Consider the following 22087-nt stretch of genomic DNA (forward strand, 5'->3'; position numbering starts at 1 on the left):
ATTAAATGCAAATAAAAGAATCGATAAAAAAATTGAACACAACGGTGTACTACAAGGAGTCTTATGATTTGCATATAATTGTAGGATTTCTTTTCTATAGGTGGGATAAATCACTAGAATTGGCTGTCAATATGGGAGAGTAATAAAAAATACACACAGTTCTTATTAAATCTGAATCACAGGAAATCCACAATGTATATGTTCAAATCTGTTTATCTTAACATACATCAGAGTTAAAAATATAATGCTTTCATCAGGATTGTTATTTCATAATAATTTATTATGAAATAACTTGAAATGAAAAGAAATAACTACCAATTATACTATTGTAAAATTATTCGACACTATTAACAATCTGATTAATAATGTAAGCGTTTTGAGACTTTAAATCTATTAATTACAATAGAATAATATTAAATGACTAATATGCAGGAGTAATGTATAACAGTGCTTTTACTGGGCAGTGAAAAGAATTTTATAAAATATGAAGTACATCTATCTAGGCAGCTTCTTATATTTTTCTCAGCCTCGTAAACATAGTATTTTGTATAATATCTAAGTGTAACAAATAAAGCCTATCAAATAAGCATACTTACAATTGAATTCTCAAAAAGGAAAAATAAATATATTTTTTTACAACTAAAGGTAAAGTTAAAGTAGACTCACTGAAATATAATTGATCATAATATATTATACATACGACTCACTGAGTGGTGGTATCATGTAATTTACCCTATCAACAAGACCTTCAGTTATAACAAGTAAAAAGCCTTTATAATATATTAAATGCTTATACAGAAATTTTGCACGAGAAATTTTAATTCTGTGGCTTAGCGCCCATATTTTTGTATCGCAATGGTTAATTAAACAAAAACAGTGAATACAATGATTCCAATATATGTAAATGTTCCTGTTAGGTACAATTTTTTATAAATTCAACCGTTATATAAAATCATGATATTTAAATAAAAGTATCCCTTACATTTTGTTACAAAAACACTATACGTCGAATTAACCACAATAAGAAAATTATTTAGCATTGAATTTTCAGTACTTATGTAGAATAAGTGGTACTTATAAGTCAATATTTGGGGAATGTAGCTTGCAACCAGCCAGTACCTAACTGTCACCGCAAGGTATCAAAGTGCATCATGCACAAAATGTAATTTTATAAATATTTTTATGTATATTTATCCAATATAGAAACTTAAATTTAAGAGATTTTTAGACGCGGGCTGCTTTAAATTTAATTGAAGGTTTCGTTTCGACGAGAAAAACAATTTCATTCAGGTGTAACTCAGGGTCCTGAGCGATATGTAAATAATTAGTTAATAGTGAAATATATACATAATATTTTACACGTATGCTACTGGGTCTCGACGTTTGGTAAAGCGACGGTCGGGACGGCCATTGGCGTGGTGGTGTGCCGCGACAGCATCAGTTCGGGTTCTGTTAGGAAACAGTCAAAGTTGGTGTCGAGGAACAGCTCCTGAAGGAAGCGCCTGGTGGGCAGCATGTTGTAGGTGTCCCGAGCGAGCAGCGCGCACACGTCCGAGTACACGCAAGGACTGCGAAACAACTCCGGATGTCGCTGCTTTAGCGACAGTAACGCTGACTTCGACTGTAAAATGAATACATTTTCTTTGTGTCAAACACATATATACTCGAATAACTCTATTCCAGTCACATGCATATTAACCACATGCATTTATATTATGGATATACTACACAGGGCTGACCTGTTTGAGGTGTATGGGGTTGGCCATGAAGAGTACGTGGTGAAGTAATTGCGCCGCTGCTTCGCTTTCAGCCCCCTCGCCCTCGGGAACAACCCCGATACCCGGCTCGTTCTCCATACCTGTGATAAATGTTGAGATTACATTTAGTGTAGTGTGGGGATGAAAGATTGTATTCAACTTGTCGAACTTTATCATTAACTTGTCAATATGGGCAGCTTAAATAAGAAAATCTTTAAATAAAGTTATTCAATTTTGACAACTATTTACAGATATTTTAAAAACTACATAACATTTAACATAATACTAAAGCAATTTGTTATTTTTTTTTCTGAATTATGTTACTATACCTACCTATACCAAATTTTTCGTATCGAAAATTCCTAACATTAGTTCGTATCCTCAATACAAACACTAATTACCTGCAAAGAAAGCCTCTCGCAGCTCGTGTGACGACGGCGGTCGTGTGCGAACACACGCTAGACACTGCGCTGCGCTGTGTCTCCAGCGCTGTCTGGCCACGCCCCCCGCCCCACTCACACTCGTTTGCATCTCCGACGTGCCCGTGTACACTGCACTCGCGACAGACTTGTCGCGTACTTCCGTTTGAACGTTCACGTTCTCCACTTTCGCACTCGACTCCGTGACGCTCTTCTGTTGTTCCGCTGTATCGCTTTTCACTGAGAGCGACGTCGACGTGTTATTGGATCCGGTCTTGTCGGCGATCAAGCTAGACTCTGACGTCACGTGAGGGTTGGTGTTAACTATTGCGGTCGTGGTGACGGTGATGCCCGACGTCGCCGTTGCAGTCTGGCTGGCTGCTCGGCGGACGTTTAAAGTGAAGGAGGTTGGTTCAGCACCTGTTAAGGAAATATTTTGTGTTGCCATTTATAATTATTCGTTGGTAATATTAAGATTTATAAATACACAGTAAAAGCTCCTCCAAACACTTGTAGCCAATGACCGGTGTCGGAAAATCGTGAGCATGTATAGAATGAATCATCATGAATAATAAACTACACAGGTGGATTATTTTTATGAACAATTACTTAACTACACTGTACCCGTAAGACATACTAACATAATTACATGACGAAACTATGATATCACATACGACATATAATAAACTTACTCGTCCACTTCATAGCGGCGTGTTGGTCGGGCGTTGCTCGCGCGCACTCCGACGCGAACGAGGGCCCGCCCAACGCACTCGACGTCACCTTTGCGCTCACATCTCCACCTTCAGCTACACTTTCATCTCTACACACGGAATAAATTACAAATTACAATAAATATTAGAGTTAAATAAAAAAAAATAATAAGCAAACTTATGTTCAACTTAGTTAAAAGCGATTTATAATGTTACCCTTATATTATAATTGTAAATGAATAAATCATTTTAAGAGCGTGAAAATTACACACTTGAGTGAAACTACAGACCTGACATTTTTTAAAATTCCAAAGTGTGGTGTGTGGAAGGTACCACATCACACCTGACCAGCGCGATGGACTACAGACTATAGTGAGAGGAGGCCCGTGCCCAGCAATGAAACAGTCCGATCAGACTTAATTCATGTGTAATTTTCAGACAGCTGATCATTTTTCGAGTCATTCTATACGTACGGAACACGTCTATAGTAGAGTGAAACGTCGAACGGAAGCACTCGGTCCTGCCGACTTAGAGGAGGAGGAGGAGAGGGAGAGTATTTCCCAATCAAGCTATTGATGCAATTTAATTCAATAACAAGTAACAAAGTAGATGATCAAAATGGGACATTCAATACTAATGATCGTAATTTGCGTCAAACAATTTTTCATTTTTTAGTTCTGACACTAAATAAGTTTAGAGATTTTGTGTATAATTAATGAGCACTTGACAATCTCGTGCTTTAGAAACACTTCACCGCCACACTATATTGACGCAAATTACGATAATTAGTATTGAATGTCCGATTTTGATCATCTACTTTGTCACTTTTTATTATTAAATTGCATCAACAGCTTGATTGGGAAAGACTGGAATGGAAGCCTCTAAGTCGGCGAGACCGAGTGCTTACGTTCGACGCTTCCCTCTACTATAGACGTGTTCCGTACGTATAGAATGACGTATAGAATACTTTTGCCGTTGACCGTACCTGGGGAAGAGGTCCATCAGGTCCCTGGGCAAGCAGATGCCGATGTAGACGGGCGTGTTGGCGGCGGCGAGGTGGTGCGGCGCGGCGGGCGCGGGCGCGGCCGGCCGCCGCGCCGTCCGCGAGCGCTCGACGTCCCCGCCCTCCGCGCCTGACAGCGGCTTCCAGTCGTACTCCAGTAAACTGTTGGAGACATGTTTATTGTATACAAAGTATAATAGCTGACATTCTATTTATAATAAAATAAACATTAATTCGTGATAAATATAGGGACATATGAAACAAGTTATATTAATGTGTGTGCAGATAAGATAACCAAATCCAAACGCTTAAGAGTTGTACAGGAATCTATTTGAATATGTATATATTTTGGTACATTAAATAAAGCTTTTACTTTAATAATAAAACTAAAGTGAAAAGTAACATGGTAATTATATGCCTAAATAATATTACAATGCACAAGGCAAGCTACATCACAACATAATATATTTAAAATTGGAATGTCATTTTTAATATGCACAACCACCTACGGTTCGCTAAGAAGCATGCCACAGGATCTTAAAAATAAAGTTTATCGGAAGACATAATACTGACCTCATTTTAGTCATCCGTTCTCTCGTCGACTTGGCTCTGTCGCGCAACGACGAGAACGGTTTCGACCGACGGTTCGTATCCGACAGCAACCAACTCAAATCGTCAATGTCGCTCGATCCAGTAGCTGCACTTTCTGATAAATGTGGCCTGGAAAATTAAAAAAAAATAGTAAAATTTAGACACATTCTACAATTACGATTTCAGTGTCATCAATGCTACAGAGTTACTAACACAAAAAGAAATACAAATAAATCGTTTAGAATTTAGATATCCTCCTATCGAATAATTCAAAACAGAATCCTCTGCACCACAAATATGATAAAAATGTTAGGAAAACATTATACTGAGCTTTTTACAATGGAAGATCGAGGGAATTATAATGATTAAACATTAACAAATCCTATTAATATACATCAATATAAGTAAAACATAATCGTCATTCTTGTTCTTATTGCAACTAAACTCTTAGGGGCAATATATAACCTATCTGTGTCTAATCTTACAAGACAATTGCTTACAAGCAAGCATTTTGAACTTTATGTCTATTTATTATCTCTATAACAAGAACATATAATCATCATACATTCACATATGGTATTTTTATTATTCACTTACCGTCTGTTTCGATTTAATGACTTTAATGTTGCGTATCCACTCATGTCCATTTGCGTTGGCGGAGAACTGGCCACATCCGGTGTTGTAAAACCTAAAGGAGAATTACAATGATAAATATAAAATCAGTTATTGAAAAAAATAACTCGTACATAAATATTTTTTTTTTTTACATACTTGATGTTGAGGTACGTCGATGCGACTCCGAAAACTTCGGCCTTTGTGAACTACTGTTGCTTTTCATACCGTACAAACTAGATGAACTGGGTATAGGACTAAGAGTTAGCACTCTATCGCTGAAAATAAGAAAATACATGAAGTAATTTACCTTTTTTAAAAAGAATTATGTTACAACGATTATGTGGAAAATAAATGCTACAACTTGCATGGAAATATTAGGTGACACTTTTTCATCCAAAAACACCCAAAGACGATATACGTAACAATAGATACTTACGGGATAGCATACTTTCCAAGAAACGAATCACAACTGCTCACGCCACTGGTACTCGATTCACTAGTATTCCTCACTCGGCCTTCATGAGCGTGGTCTAGCGAATTCATTCTGCCAAGTATTAGCCTATTTTCCATGTGCATCCTATGGGAACTGGGTCGTTCATAGCAATCTCTCAGTATATCTACAGTTCTCGACTCCGTTAAGGCCGAGCGTTCCAGCGAGCTAGAGCAGCCTTGGGAAGGAAGAGTATGGGATTTTCGCTTATCCGTTTCTCGACGTCCTTCAGATATACATGCCATTTTCGGATCTTCCTGATCTGCTTGTTCCGAAACGGATCCGATAGTGCGATTTAACATCTTTATATTCTCCGAGTGCATGCTCTCGGCGGTACTTTGGTCGGTGTGGTCGGAGTGCTCGCTCAAATCCATATCGAAAGCGTAACGGCGGTCCGGAGAAGTGATGTAGTAATTTGTCGTGTCATTCTGATCAAACATTTGTAAATAGCTCTCGTCCGATATCACTGGGAACTGATCGTGTCTTGTATGTCGTACACATAACCAACCTAAAAATACACATGTAGTTTTAAAGAAAATCTAATTAATGAAATTTATTAGTAATGTACATTTTTATAAAATGATTTTTTAAGCAACTGCTAGGGATAATATTTTTCGAGCATATGCATGTATGTATGTCACATTCTTTTGCACGCCCTGCAGCTCAAATCGCTTAACGGACTTCAACTAGTGTTATTAAATTGTGTGTTTCAAAGCTTACCCAGATCCGTTAGTAAGTTAGCACCATCAAAAGTACTGCCAATGAGACAGAGCACGTAGAAAGCGGTTGCTCGCACAGAATACACAGGGCTGTATTTTGCCAGTCGTATAATGTGTAACGGCGCCGAATCCTCCACAAAGCCATTACTCAAATTCATCAGTAGCTGCAAGCCTTGTGAAGTGACCGCCGTGTTTCCGATGGCCCAGAGAGACGCCTTTAGGTCTGCTATTTCTTGCTCCGTTGCACATTTCTTGCGCTGAAGAATCTGCGTAAAAAGTATAAAAACATTTAGATCTTATAAGATATATTTCAATGCGGCTTGCAAAATGAGATATGCAATAAATAAAATTATAGACAATTTATGTGATCCAAAAAATAAACACATGAGGTCACAGTTTTTAGTACACGCGATGAAATACGGTGCCGAGACCTGTTTTTTTACTGAGAGACATAATGTCCTTCAGCGAGTTATATTTTCTTACGCGACGGAAGCTGTAAAGGTTAAATCCGTATGAGGAAGAACCGATGAGGTAGGAAGATTCTCGAAAGAAGATTATGAAGGGAGGCCATTGTCCAGCAATAAATAACATAATATATTATACAGGGTGAATCTCCATAAAGTGCACATATTGAAACAGGTAAAATTAAACCGCATTTTGTCGACAAAAAAATATAAAAAAAATAAAAAAAAATTTTTTTTTGGGTTTTACGACCTTTTGAATTTTTTTTTGGGAATTGTGCACCTGAAGTAAATAAATCGCTATAACTTTTAAACTAAGAGGGTTATCAGGTTCAAACAAAAATAACAATGATTGCCAATGATAGGCCGTACTGATCCATGAAAAAAAGAAACAAAAAAAAATCATCTTCCCAGGAAAAAAATTTCAGATTAGTGCAAAAAAGCACTTTTTTTAGGTAAAATTTTCAGTAATCATCAATTTCCTCAAAATAATCTAGGCATTTTATTTTTTTATTATTGTTTAATGCAATTCTACGTCGTATTAGCTTTCAAACACTAAAAAAACCACGCCTCTAACTCAAGTATAAAGTTTGCTAGGAACGTTTCAAAAAAGATACTCATGACGCGACGCACGTGCGCCCTAATAAAACTGGTATAGTCCGACCCATAATTAGATGTCCAAAATATAAACAAAGAAAACTATCAAAAATATGTTTCAATGGTAAATTCATGGTAGTTTCTTATTTTTGACGATATTAAAGTGATAAAACAGTAATAAAATAAATCTTTAATAATTAAAAAAAAAACACTAGTTTGTATTAAAAATGTTATTTATTACCAACACCCTTAAAAACTGCCTTTGTTTAAGCGCTCGTAGGAAACTTTATACTTAAGTTAGAGGCATGCTTTTTTTAGTGTTTGAAAGCTAATACGACTTAGAATTACATTAAATAATAAAAATAAAATAAAAAGCATAGATTATTTTGAGGAAATTCACGATTACTGAAATTTAACCTAAAAAAATTGCTTTTTTCACACTAATCTGACTATTTTTTTCTGGGAAGATAAACTTTTTTGTTTCTTTTTTTTCATGGATCAGTACGGCCTATAATTGGCATTCATTGTAATTTTTGATTGAACATGATAACTCTTTTAGTTCAAAAGTTATAGCGATTTATTTACTTTAGGTGCACAATTCCAAAAAAAAAACTTCAAAAGGTCGTAAAACCCAAAAAAAAATTATTTTTATTATTTTTTTTATTTTTTTTGTCGACAAAATGCGGTTTAATTTTACCTGTTTCAATATGTGCACTTTATGGAGATTCACCCTGTATATTGTTAATATTATAATGTTATAAATAATAAATATTATAAATCCAGGGAGCATTCGACCACCTGAGAATCTGCTCGGGCAAAGAGGGTATCATCGAGACCCGATTTTCCTACCCACCGCCCTTATGTTGACATTGCCGAAATATATGTGCGCCCGGGGGTAAGACTTCGCAGTGATAGTGTGTCGCGTGACTCACCCGGAAGTAGGGCGGCAGCGAGGCGGCGAGCAGCGCGGCGGGCGGCGGCGCGGGCAGCAGCGCGGCGAGCGCGGCGTGCAGGTGCGGCGGCGGGCGCGCCGAGCGCCGGTGCGCGCGCGGCCGCCGCCCGCCCTCGCTCAGCGTCAGCGCCTCGTGCACGCCCGCCTCCACCAGACGCACGTACCTGCGGACACCAAACGGTTACGAAATATTTGCCGATATAAACCAAACGGTTATGGAATATTTGATAATGGTCGAAGCGAACAAGTTCATAAAACGATTCAAGTTTTTTTTTATAATATAGGAGTAGCAGACGAGCATACAGTCCACCTGATGGTAAGTACCTACTGCCGACCATGGACATCTGTATTCAATCCCAGATAAGATTAGATATTCCTACCTGAGATCATCCACAGATGCGCCGCTACCCCTGAGGACTAAGCTGCAACGCCTCGGAAAAGTATGTCTCCCTTACCACACCCTTCAAAACGGAACACAGCAGCGCCTAACACTGCTGTTATTAGGAGGAAATAGGTGTGGCGGTGATGCCGCCGGAGTCGAACCACAAAGGGTTATACCACCTTTTAAACAAGTTGTATGTAAACAAAATTTTAGTCAATTCCAACTCCCCTGTGACATAGAAAGTAACTAAAACTCTTCCCAATTACCTGTAGTTATAAAATTTATTCCAATATTCCAAATGCTTTTTGAGAAAGCTAATACATTTGGAGTCAGGCGTTTGACCAGCTGCTGCTACTTCAAGGCATAACCACAGAAGGTATCCACGATCGCCGACCACTGAAAAGTCTAAGGACGTCGGTTCCGCATTCTTGTCTAATCGACAATTCTGAGCAAGTGCGTCCCGAATTGTTACCATTTTTTCTAAGAAAACCTGTGAACAATTAAATCATTATCGATTTAAAATAGTGTATCATTGCCAATACTACTAATACATTTAATAACAATAACAAATAGATGATGTATATTGAATTAAAATAGTGATTATTGTAGGCATAAAAGATTGTTTACCAAATAAGAAAAATACTCACAGGAACACTGTACGCTTCTTCGAGTATCGATATAGCACACTTTGCGACCACTTTCGACTCGTCCTTGACTTGGCCAACCAATACTTGCAATATCCATGTATCCATATCCACATAACTGGCTACATCGCCCTCATCTTTATGTGAAAACTTCCAATGTTGTTGAACAATATTCTTCTTCAATTTGGACTTTTTACGTACTAGTTCGCGAGATTTCCGCGAAGCCCGCAGTAATACATTTAGGAACTGTGTGGCGTATAGTCTCGAGGCCTGAATGCCGCATGTGAGAGTCTTGGCAAGAATATCACGCGGGCTCGAGTCCATCGTATAATCTAAACTAGATATAACTAATTTAACGTAGCAGCTATGGTGAGTCTTAGTAGATAATTCAAGGAGGCTAAAATATAAAATATAAATAAATTATTATTACACATCAAAGATAAATATGATCTGTTGAATAGTAATTAATAGAAAAAATCGCTAATTTATAAAGGTGTCCTGATTTCATGCTGAAACTTTATGCGTGCATCAAGTTTAATCACGATTGCACCCGTACTGTCCCGTATGAGCATTTTGTATACGTACGTATACGAAGACATCGTGTACGTACACGTTCTAATACAAGTAAAGTTGCACGTCCAAGTGAAATATTATTATATTATGTTATAACAACGTACAAACTATAAATAATACTGTATCTACTATTTTTATACCTGATAATAATGTCAACTTCACTATTCCCTTCACTGAGGACTATTTTTATTAAAATTAATTAAACCCCATATAAATAATAACATCCGACTTACTTTTCATAGAGTCTAGTTTGTTTGAACAGCCTGAGGCCAGCGTGCGAGTGGCACAGCTGGCCGATAAAGAGGAAGTACATCTGGCACATGGTGTTGCACATGTGCTGCGGGCTGAACAGGCACTCGTGCGCCTTGCGCCCCGTCTCGATCGCCTCGATCTGCCGGCTCACGTCCGTGAACAGCTCCTCCAGCAGCCTTTGGGAATCGGCCTGGCGGGATCATAGATAAGTATAGATATCTCACAGCCTTGTAATTGAAGGAAGCCATTAAATGGCTTAAGCGGCTGACAATTCTGTCAGCCATTTAATGGCTGTCATGGTGTAATTTACGCGGAACAATGCGGACATGCGCAGTTAAGTGGTGCAAAAACACGAAATCGAAGTAAAAGTGCGGAGAAATATCGTCTCATTCGTAAATGATTTAAAAACTACATTTTTTTAAATATTTTTCAAACACGAAATTACATGAAGATTTCTGGTTAGGAGTGAGTAATCTTTACTAATCTATGGTCGGAATATACAATTTTAATGTATCTCGTAATCCGCCTGGCGGAGTTCCTGACCTGTCAATTAAATGTCGTCGGGCAAAGAGATTTCTGAATTGAAAAAGTTCTTAAATGCACCTGTTGTCAGTTGTTACAGCCAACGAAACACCAATATCGTTGTGTACAATGTCAGTATCCCAACATTACATTGCAAATTAAAAAAAATATATTTTATGACCATATGTAATCAATATGTTGTAATGTTAAGCAACCTTATTAGAACTCTACTCTAATATATTATTTAGACATTTACGTAATGAATTTTGTACAAAACAAGAACAATTTTATGTATTGTAAATTAGCCTGACAGAATATAGATTTTTAAAAAATCAAAGGGATTTTAGTAACCAATGATTATATTCAAATAAAATAATATAATCAGTTCACTTCATGTAGGTTGTACCAATTTTTTGTTCTTCTTCTAATATAATAAGTGTAAGTCTATGCGTAATAATTATTCTAAGGATATCATACGACAATCAACAAACAACATAAACAGATTATGATTGTATAGATAATAAAACTAAAATACTAACGTCATTATGACGCAGCAAGTGCCTGATGAGCTGGCAGCCGGCCCGCGTGGCCGAGTGCCCGTGGCAAGTGCTCGACAAATCCGTGTGAGAATACTTATTCGACGAAGGCTTCAGGTAATTAATGATTCTGCCCGCCCACGCTTTGTGTCCGCTGTCGTTCAAGTTCAACAACGGTAAATCATCCGTTTCCTGGAAAATTATTATACAATTTTGGTAAGAATAGTTTTTTTTCGTAGTATTACTTACAGACATTTGGTATGTATTCCACCACGCTGCTCCAATATGAATTAATGATTAGTCGAGAAGATTATTTGATAGTTAAAGATTAGTAGTTTTCATCTAGTAGTCGAAGCTCGACGACAATAACAGAATTTGAGATTTTTGTATTGATAAAAGCTATAAGCTATAAGACCAAAAAATAATGTTACTTAACAAATAAAAGAGAAAAGGGTACTGAACTGCCCATGCCTGTTTAATATGTAGGAGTAGTGAGTTCACCATGTCGGTGATTTTCAAACACAATCATTTTTTTTTTATAATTTCCTATTTATTATACATTTATGAGCTGCTACTACTACTACCAAAGCAAAAAAACCCGGTAGGAAAACAAAATATAAATGTTTTCAAGATGTTTTGTATTAGCATATTTTTTAAAACTATGATGATATTGCTATTTATTACACCTTAAAACGACTAACCTTCAATATTGTCCGAATTATTTCCCAATTCCATGTGTTTCCATCCTTATTCTGCATCACAAGCGTGGACCTAATCAAGCTGTCACTGTCACGTTCGAAAAGACTAAACACTTTGCTGACGGCAGCACTAGTCCGAGAACTCACACTCTTACTCTTCACTAATGCATTCACATTCCTCGTGGGAACATCGGCCCGCGAGCCCACGCTGTGCCTTTGCTTCGGCTCGTGCTCAGTATCAGATTCGTCCAAAAACTCCAAACTACTATCTTTGTGGAGCATAAAATCGTACTGTTGCTTCGGCTTCGCCATACTAGCATTGTCCTTTTCCTTGCGACTCTTAGACGTATCTTCTAACTTAATCTTAAATGCACCACTACAATACTGAATAATATGATCTAGGAACAGGCTGTTGCTCGCCGGTCGGGCCTCGAGCATGGAGTGGAGTCTTCGCAGCGCCGCAACGGCAGCTAACGCTTGAGGTTTTCCTTCCGACGCTTGAGATATCAACGAAGGCAGTGCTGGTGTACATATTTGAGGAGGTAGGAATAGGTGAATTAAATGCAATAGTTGTCCTAATAATACAGTAGCTCGCACCGATATGAAGGTATCACTTGTCACTATCACTTCGGCCAAACCGTCCAGTAACCCAGCCTAAAAAAGAATTTAAAATATTAACAATAATACAACCGAACTTATCTCACTTTCGACAATTACTAACTCACCTCTAAGAAACACTGAAGTAAAAGAGCAAGATGAATTTCCATTATATCAGGGCCCGTGGCGCTAAGGTGTGGTAGGATGGCAGTACCCTCAGCGGCCACGAAGCCTTCATTCAATCGCCACGAGTCCTGGAAGTCCGAAGGATCCACAGCATCCAAAGCTACCGAAATTTCGTCAGTCCACTCTGGCTGCGGTAGTCCGACTAATTCATATAGAAGGTCTAAAATGGCTTTCTGAAAGAATGAAAAGACATGGATTATATCCAAACTAAAAATGGTTCAGTACTTTTAATTATATTTTATATACTCACTCGGACCTCTAGCCTCGGTAGAGATAGTGCTCTGACGAGAGCTCGGAGCCCGCCCGCACTACAAGGGTGACAAAAGTGTAGTAGGCCCGGCCAACTGCGCAATACGCACAATAGCGCTAGCCGACTGCATGTAAATCGCATCTCACGTTCGTCCCTTTAAATGTTGTACACTTTCAATTAGTACTTTTTTTGTAATATAGAAGTAGCAGACGAGCCTGCAGTCCACCTGATGGTAAGTGACTACTGCCGGCCATGGACATCTGTAATCAACCCCAGATAGGATTAGATTTTCCTACATAAGGTCGGCCCCAGATGCGCCGCTACCCCTAACACTGCTGTTATTAGCAGCGCCTAACACTGCTGTTATAGCTATTAGGCAGAAATAGGTGTGGCGGTGGTGCCACCGAAGTCGAACCACAAAGGGTTCTACCACATTCAAAGATTCATAATTTTTAATGGTTTTTGTCCAGGAGAATTTACATACTGCAATTTATCTTCTTATACATTTGCACAAATTAGACGATGCCATTACATAATACGATTTTTTAATACGGCCAAAAATAGGAACCAAAAACAGATGTTAGTAAATGAGATATAATATTTGTTACATTGTTTTTGAAATAAGAACTAACCGGCTACTATCTGTCCGAACGTTATCAGCGTGCCGGAAATGGAAGTCACAGTAAGGTGAGTTAAGGCAGGTCAGGTCAACCCTAGCAGCAATCCGGGAGACGGGGTCGTTCAGGGTGTGTAGAAGCACCCCGCACAACGCCTCCGCCATACGAGGCGTCGCACACACTGCCAGCTGCCGAGTCACCGCCGTTACGCCACCGCAAGCGATGAACAAATCTGGGTTTAGAACACCTGCAAAACGATTTTGAAATTATATTTATTTTGGCGCCTTTGGAAAAACAGATCAGACTATATTTTTTATAGGGACGAAGTTGAACGCGCCGATGTAACACATAATTTATTTTTTGAACGTATTTACTTCCGTCTATTATTCAGCTGTGTTGAAATTTGTTTGTTGAATAAAGTTATTAAAGTATTTTAAAAATTACACCAAAGATGTGTAACTTCTTACATGCATAAGATTTTCGACCATGTCAAGAAGCAGCAAGTTAAAGCAGCTTAGGCAATTTCTGATATTTAATATTTATAGATAAACAATTTTAATATCAAACTTACATATTTCAGCTAACGTAGCAATGGCAGGCCTAGACAATCTATCCCCACTGCCATCACCTTCGCTGCCGGAACACGCGACCGCAGCCAGGCATCGCAACAACCCTTTGTCGATATAAGCAGAACGGTGCCGCCTGTATGGCTGATCACCAGGACCCACTACAGCGATTATCCTCCTAACCACTCGTAAAGCTTGAGCTCTCTCCTCTTCATTGCGAAGCATTAAATCCATTGACCTTGCAAATCGAAAATTAATGCTTACAACCATGTTACAAATGAGAACATGGCCACACTCCAATTCAGATGCCAACACTTTTGTCATACAATGTGAGGGTAGCTTATTAGACGGGAACAAAGTAGATGGCATTTTTTAATAGATGAGTGGTAAATTTTAAAAAGATTGAAAGATTTCATGTAGGTATAGAACAGCATAACACTTCAGACATAACTTAGGCCAACTAAATAAGACAAATGGGGAACTGAAGTCTGTACACTATAAAAACAAATATTATTTTTGGATAGCATACAAATTAGTATCTTTTTTCCATTCAATGTCATACATTTATCTCACATTTTATTTAATAAGTAAAATGAGTTTATTGGGTCAAATGGCCTATCCACTGTTACAAAGAGAATAAACAAACCATAATAAGATGTAGAAGTAATTAATACAAGGAGAATAAAAAAAAATTAAATATATTTACCTTATAACAAGGTATGGCAACTTCAGAATATTAAACGTAGCAACATCACTCTCAGTTTTGATTAAATATCGTAGTACTCTTAAGGCAGCTGCTCTTATAACTATGGACTCATCAACAAGGCTCACACGGATGCTGGAAATAAAAAAAGTTAAAATGCACATGAAGACCAATAACACGAAATAATAACAAGTTAATTAATAAAGATATATAAAATCGATACAGATACTGGCTAGTAGTAATATTTACATTATGGTAATGTCAAATAGTTGCAAGCCACAGGGCCACGAAACATCTGTGTGCGCTAGGAGCGCTAGGGACAGATGCCTGCGGTGCGCCAGTTATTAATAACGGATTAAATTATTGATTCCAAGAGGAATGATGTTGTTAATGATATATTATTTATAATTATTTTGCTGAATTAATATATTAATTATTTTGAGGTCATACTAATTACTGTTAACATCGAACTGGGGTGCACTATTAAATGACCAATCTGCCCATGTTACAAAACATTTGCTAATCTCTTCCAAAGTGAGATTTGGATGATTTCAATAATAGTTTTGTTATGTATGTAGGTAGCGATGAATTAATGTAGTGTGGGTACATTGATTTACTTTTGTACTAATATGTCACTCGTAATAAATGTTGTTCATTCCTGCAATTAAATGTGTTTTTGTCGAAATACCAAGTTATAACAGTGGCGACGAGTAAATTTCGCGAAATGTCCGTCGTAAATGTTGCGAATATTGTTTTGCCCGGAAAGTTTGACGCCCAGAAGGACAATTGGGAGAACTATCGCGAGCAACTATTTTTCGCATTGGAAGCGGCGGGAAGCTTAGAGAGCGTGCAGAAAAGGGCCCTATTTTTGTCCCAATGTGGAAAAGAAACCTTTTCGTTAATTGTATCGCTGTTATCACCAAGAAAACCGAGTGACGTTTCGTTTGAAGAAATTGTTCAATTACTGAACAAGTTTTTTGTACCTACACCGCACCCGATATTAGAAACTGAGAAATTTTATGCAAGAAAACAAAAAACAAGTGAATCAATTACTAGTTTCTTGGCATCTTTACATGAGATAAGTTCCAAATGCAAATTCGAAGATATAAGACGGCGCATATTAGAACAGTTAATTCTTGGAGTAAATGACGAAAGCTTAAAGAAAGAACTACTGAAAATTAAATTAGATGAATTAACTTATGACCGAGTAGTGCAACAGGCTTTGAATTTTGAATCTATGCAGTTAAATAAATGTATGGGAAATACTGTGGTGCACCAAGACACATTTCAGAGTATTGCACGGAATGAGAGCGAGCCAATGGATGTAAATGCAATTAGTACCAAAATATGTCCACACTGTGCGAAGCGTCATGGAGACAGGAAATGTCGTTTTTTGGGCGCGATCTGTCATAAATGCAATAAGAGAGGCCACATAAAGGCGGCCTGTAGTACCGGAAAATCAAAGATGCAGGTGGACAAATATAGAAATGGAAGAGGTGGCACAGCAATGGAATATTTGTTAGAGGAGCCAAAAGAGGATACCAGTGGTATGAATGACGGGGCATGTACAGCAGTTTATTGTAATACTGTGAGGTCGAAGCCATATATGGTAGATGTGAGAGTTAACGGAGTACAGATTGCTATGGAAGTAGACTCCGGGTCAGCACATTCCATTCTACCATATAGTGTTTATTTGAGACATGTAGAGATGTTTCCTGATTTAATACCATGTAAGAGTAACTTGGTAACCTGGACTAATGAAAAGTTAAATATTAAGGGGGAAATAATGGTTGTCGTTGAGTTTAATAAAAAAAAAGTTAAGTTACCTCTGCTAGTAAGCTGCGGTAAGGGACCAGCCCTACTAGGACGCACATGGTTTGAGGATTTGGGAATATCACTACAGGGAATAAATGCAATATGTGATAAAGAAATTGTAAGTGTTGTTAACAATAAATTTCCTCAATTATTTGATAACAAGATGGATGAGTACAGTGGTCCGACAGTGCACATAGATGTAAGACCTGAAGTGCGTCCAGTGTTTCAGCGGGTTCGTCCAGTGCCATTTCCATTGAGAACTAAAGTGGCTGAAGAGTTAAAGAGGATGATCAGAGATGGTATTATCACACCGGTGAAACACTCACGTTGGGCAACACCCTTGAGAATTGTGCCAAAGGCCGACGGAACGTTAAGATTATGCGGGGATTACAGAAGCACAGTTAATATAGCATGTATAGCAGATAGTTATCCCTTGCCCACGGCAAACGAAGCTTTTTTTCAACTTTCAGGTGCTAAATGTTTCACAAAAATTGACCTTAAACATGCTTACAACCAGTTAAAAGTTGATGAAGAGACGGCAGAACTACTTACTTTAAATACACCTTTAGGGCTAATGAGGATGAATCGTCTGGCATATGGGGTGAATGCAGCTACAGCAATATTTCAACGCTTAATGACCTCATTATTAGTGGGCATAGAAGGAGTTGCATGTTTGTTAGATGACATAGTGATATCTGGCATTAATAAGGAAGGACATGATCAACGTGTTCTGAATGTTTGTCAGAGACTGAATGAGGTTGGACTGCGGCTCAACATTAAGAAGTGTGTGTTTGCAGTGAACCGGGTGGCCTTTTTGGGTTATGAAATTGACAGTGAAGGTATTCATCCCTCGAAAGAAAAGGTTCAAGAGATCAAAGAAAAGTCAATTCCTAGAAATAAAACGGAACTAAAAGCTTTCTTAGGATTGTATAACTTTTATGAAAGATTTATGATGAACAAAGCAACATTGATGCAACCGTTATACAAGTTATTAAAAGACAGGGTTAAATGGCACTGGGGAAAAGAAGAAGAAGAAGCGTTTGAAAAAGCAAAATCACAATTAACATCAGATTTGACCCTGGTCCATTACAATTTAGAGAGAGAGTTAATAATGTTATGTGATTCCAGTGACTATGGGCTGGGAGCAATGTTAGTACATAAGATGTCTGATGGTACAGAGAGACCAGTGATCATGGGTTCTAGGACATTGCAAGATCATGAACGTCGCTATGCTCAAATTGATAAAGAAGCATTAGCTATAATGTTCGGCCTGAAGAAATTTAGACAATATTTGTTGGGTCGTAAATTTACCATATATACAGACCATAAGCCCCTATTAGGCATATTTGGTCCAGAAAAGCCTATACCTGATTTAGTATCAGCAAGAATGCTCAGATGGGCGCTCACACTTAATACCTTTAACTATACACTGTGTTATCGCCCTGGCAAGGAAATGGGAAATGTGGATAGCCTAAGTAGGTGGCCTACCCAATGTAATCCTAATGATTGTGAAAAGGAAGAAGACATATTTTTATTTGAACAGTTGGACATTACTAGCATTAATTCAAAGGAAATAGCTAAAGAGACAGGAAATGATCAAGTTTTAAAAAAAGTAAAGTTTTTTTTGCTACATGGATGGCCAACAGTTGTCGAGGATCAACTATTGCCATATTACAGGAAAAGAGAAAGCCTATCGCTGAATAAAGAGTGTATTCTATGGGCAAATAGAGTCATTATACCAAAAGTGATGCAAAAAGAAATTTTGAATATACTGCACGAGGGGCATAATGGAATCGTACAAATGAAAATGATGGCAAGAGCCTATCTTTGGTTTCCTTCATTAGACAGTGATATAGAGAACATGGTAGCGAGCTGTGACTTATGCCAGTTAAACAGAAATAACCCTCCATGTACTGAACATCGTTGGCCAGATGCTACAAAACCTTGGTCAAGAGTGCATATAGATTTTATGGGTCCATTCATGGGTAAAACTTTTCTAATATTAGTAGATGCTTACAGTAAATGGCCTATCATTGAAATTATGCCATCAATGTCCAGTAAAAGTGTAGTTACTGTGCTTAGGAAGGCTTGTGCAGATCATGGGTTGCCTGAGTTTGTGATATCAGATAATGGACTTGCATTTACCGGACAAGAGTTTCAGGAATTTGTAATCAAAAATAACATTAAGCACATTACAGGTGCCCCATATCATCCTGCCACAAATGGGCAGGTGGAACGGATGATACAGTCAATTAAGCTAAGACTAAAGAAGCAGATAGATATGCCTTGGGCAGAGCGAGTAGCGAAAATGCTATTTCATATGCGTACTGCTCCAAGTACTGTGACGGGAAAGACCCCTGCCGAGATGTTGAATGGCAGGAAGTACAGAACAGCATTGACACTGTTACATCCGGACTTAGATACAAGCACAGAACTAGAAATAACGGGGGAAGAAGGTAGAAGAGAAGTAAGGAAAAAGCACTTTGAAATAGGAGACCATGTTTTATTAAGAATGTACAACTTGAATGTAAAATGGCAGCGTGGAGTAGTAATCCGTAATGTGGCACCAGCATTATATGAAGTGCGGGCCCAGGATGGTACAGTACATCGGAGGCACGTAGATCAGCTTCATAAAACCCGATCACCTGCAGGAAGCAGCCATGAACAGGATGATACTGTTATTGTTATTCCACCTCCAGAGGAATGGCCAGATATAATTGGATGTTAATTTATAATTTAAATGATTATTGTTTATACTTATGGGGAAGGTGTTATGTATGTAGGTAGCGATGAATTAATGTAGTGTGGGTACATTGATTTACTTTTGTACTAATATGTCACTCGTAATAAATGTTGTTCATTCCTGCAATTAAATGTGTTTTTGTCGAAATACCAAGTTATAACAAGTTTTATATACAGTGGACTCACGGTAATCCGGCCCCTGACTAATTCGTCATCCTCTGTAGTCCGACATGGTCTATTATTTATTACATATGTATTGAATATTTTTTGACAATATTTTTTTAATTTCTATAGCATTAATGACTTTAATATTATATTAGTTCCCTATTTTGTTGTTTACTTAATTTGACATAAATTATGAAGTATGATTTGTACTTCAGAATACCTACATACATATACATATGTATATTCAAAAAATGGAATCTTATCATTGGGTCTGTAGATTACAAGGTACTCTTTCATCTTTCAAAATCGGACTGTGGGGGTCTTAGGTAGTACTCCATACTCCGAAAAATTTGATAGTCCGACACTACCCTGCAAAATGGTTGTCGGTTTACCGCGCGTCCACTGTGTTGGTGCATCAATATGCTTACTATTAAGCTGGTAAGTGTGAAAGAGAGCAAAACAGGACGTGTCCCGTGCCCTCATCTTATTGCCCCACAGGCAATTACTTCTAACATTTCAATAATAGAAAATGCTTACTTTCATGTCAAAATATGAACTCGACTATAAAAATTTACAGGAGCTAAGAATTCATAACAGTATTTTTCCCAAGGATCTTTTGCATTGTATAGTAAATAGATATTTATCTTGTAATAAGTATGAAAATAAAATATGTTTATAAACTGTCATAAATGCAAGAGTTGTTGTATACAGCATACCATGTCATAGGAAGTTTATAAAGAACAATTGTAAAATTTATTTTGTGAATAAACTTTATATACTACCAATAAGAATAACATTTATTTAAAACATTTATTGTTCCTTTAGCTGCTCTAATAATTATCCCTAATTATGCAATGTAAACATCAAACCTAAGAATGAAATAGATAAATAAGTGTTTATTATTGACTTACCATGTCATCAGCTCATCAGATGTAAAGCCCAAATTATTTCTATCTTCCTTACATAAAAGCATTACTAAAGCATTTAGATAGGACAATCTATAGCTGTCAGAACCACTTCTGGATATAGGCCTCATTCCTGGCCTCAATTCAGAGCTCACATTTTTGTTACTTGAAGAGGCCTCACTGGGGATCGATTTCTTCAGGTACAAACCTTGGATTATTTCCTTAATATTCTCTTCTGGTGTTTTATTTTTAGTGTCTAACCTATATAAATCGCCACCATGTTTACCTGTAATGTATTGATTCAACATTTATTTATACCAATAAAAAAATAAAAACAAGCCCTACTTTAATGTTTGTGAGCATAACGCAATCTTATAAAAAACCATAAATAACATTATTTTAGTGCACAACATAATCAAAAGATCGAATATTTACTTACCTTTTCTCCGACCTAATCTGTTCTCAAAGTTGGCCATTATAACATCTTTAAAACACCACTAAAGATCTTAGACAACAATAAAAACGTTAGAAGAATTTTGGGCTCAAATAGATGACTTAAATTTTCTTAAATTTCTAAATAAAAAGAATCAAGCATGGTACAGATCAAAAATAAGTTAAACTTCTTTCCATCCCTCCTTGACTTTTAGCAAAAGACATTTCTATTCCGATCTGTCAAAGAATTATGACATGAGAGACAATCCATAGACAATGGAAAATGCAACTATAGCAAATAGTAATAAATAATGTAAAATTATTTGGCTTACGTAGCGATGTATAGGTTTGTGGGTGTATATTATGTTAAATAAATATTTCAGTTAAACTCTGAGCACTCAGTTAAAAAATATGGACAGTACAATATTTAATCGAATTGGCTACATGCTCAGAGTAAAATTACTTTGAGACAAAGAGTATAGTAACCTCTTTGAGGCAACATGGCTCATATCAAAATAATATATCATAATGGTTATTTCTTTTTTAAAACTTTGGGTCTTAAAAACGGAGGATGATTGTGGAGATCTACTTTATTTTTTTTATTTTTCTCATCGTCAGATATGACATCGTACAATGCGAAAACATAAACCCCATTGTACGTTGTTTACGAAATTACTAAATATGCTTTAGTTCTTATTAAATTAATCACAGGCCTTAAAGTTATGAAAACAGAAAACACAAATTTATCGATGATTGATGATTGAAGTTATGATCGATAAAACCTTTGTAACGAATCTAGATCTTTATTCGGCTACGTTAAAACGTTCCTTTGTGAATTAATATCGATATATTAAGATTGTATGCCAAGTACTATATGAAATAAACATTGAAGTTTATTATTTTTATATTCCTGATAAGAGTTAACTACCTTACGTACAATTTTCTTAAATAATAAGAAAAACTTCTAAGCGCAATGCCACATAAATGAGAACTTTGAATTAGAAATGGCTTTTTCGTCATTCTTTCCATTGAGAATTCTAAAGATATACGCGGCATCAAGATTTACTATTCAATTGGCCACCTAATTCTACAAAAAAAGTAGGAGTAAATATTTTTTACAATGGACATCTTTAACTATCGGTATTAGCAGATATGGACTTCACGCGCTTCTAAAATAAAAGTTTCGAC

General features: G+C 37.1%; 1 protein-coding gene across 2 annotated transcripts; it reads right to left on the bottom strand.

Moving 5' to 3' along the window:
• Positions 1-768: 768 nt before the first annotated feature.
• Positions 769-21128, bottom strand: rictor (rapamycin-insensitive companion of Tor). 2 transcript variants are annotated; one of them, XM_073084889.1, is made up of 23 exons: positions 20907-21128; positions 20474-20753; positions 14844-14975; positions 14143-14375; positions 13587-13818; positions 12961-13108; positions 12647-12877; positions 11925-12575; positions 11227-11415; positions 10147-10355; positions 9344-9737; positions 8963-9186; positions 8295-8478; positions 6306-6570; positions 5532-6093; positions 5252-5370; positions 5078-5168; positions 4463-4609; positions 3872-4051; positions 2869-2996; positions 2159-2596; positions 1740-1858; positions 769-1621 (listed from the first exon to the last, which is right to left on the bottom strand). In XM_073084889.1, the coding sequence occupies exons 1-23, from the start codon at positions 20941-20943 to the stop codon at positions 1367-1369; spliced, it is 5448 nt and encodes a 1815-aa protein (XP_072940990.1). In that variant the 5' UTR covers positions 20944-21128; the 3' UTR covers positions 769-1366. The 2 variants fall into 2 exon arrangements, with proteins under 2 accessions (XP_072940990.1, XP_072940989.1); XM_073084888.1 differs by having other exon boundaries at positions 12955-13108.
• Positions 21129-22087: the final 959 nt, after the last annotated feature.

Source organism: Epargyreus clarus, unplaced genomic scaffold, assembly GCF_041222505.1.
Source record: "Epargyreus clarus isolate Ecla_fem2 unplaced genomic scaffold, WU_Ecla_fem_2.2 ptg000021l, whole genome shotgun sequence".
In the NCBI taxonomy this organism is placed as follows: domain Eukaryota; kingdom Metazoa; phylum Arthropoda; class Insecta; order Lepidoptera; family Hesperiidae; genus Epargyreus; species Epargyreus clarus.

Bases quoted from the DNA above. Each gene is read 5' to 3' on its own strand.
- rictor (XM_073084888.1), bottom strand. From the start codon at position 20,943: ATGGCCAACTTTGAGAACAGATTAGGTCGGAGAAAAG. The intron at 5,371-5,531 runs GTAAGTATCTAT...TCTTATTTTCAG, and splicing joins CTTGGAAAGTATGCTATCCC to CGATAGAGTGCTAACTCTTA. The intron at 2,597-2,868 runs GTAAGTTTATTA...TTTCCTTAACAG, and splicing joins CGCCGCTATGAAGTGGACGA to GTGCTGAACCAACCTCCTTC.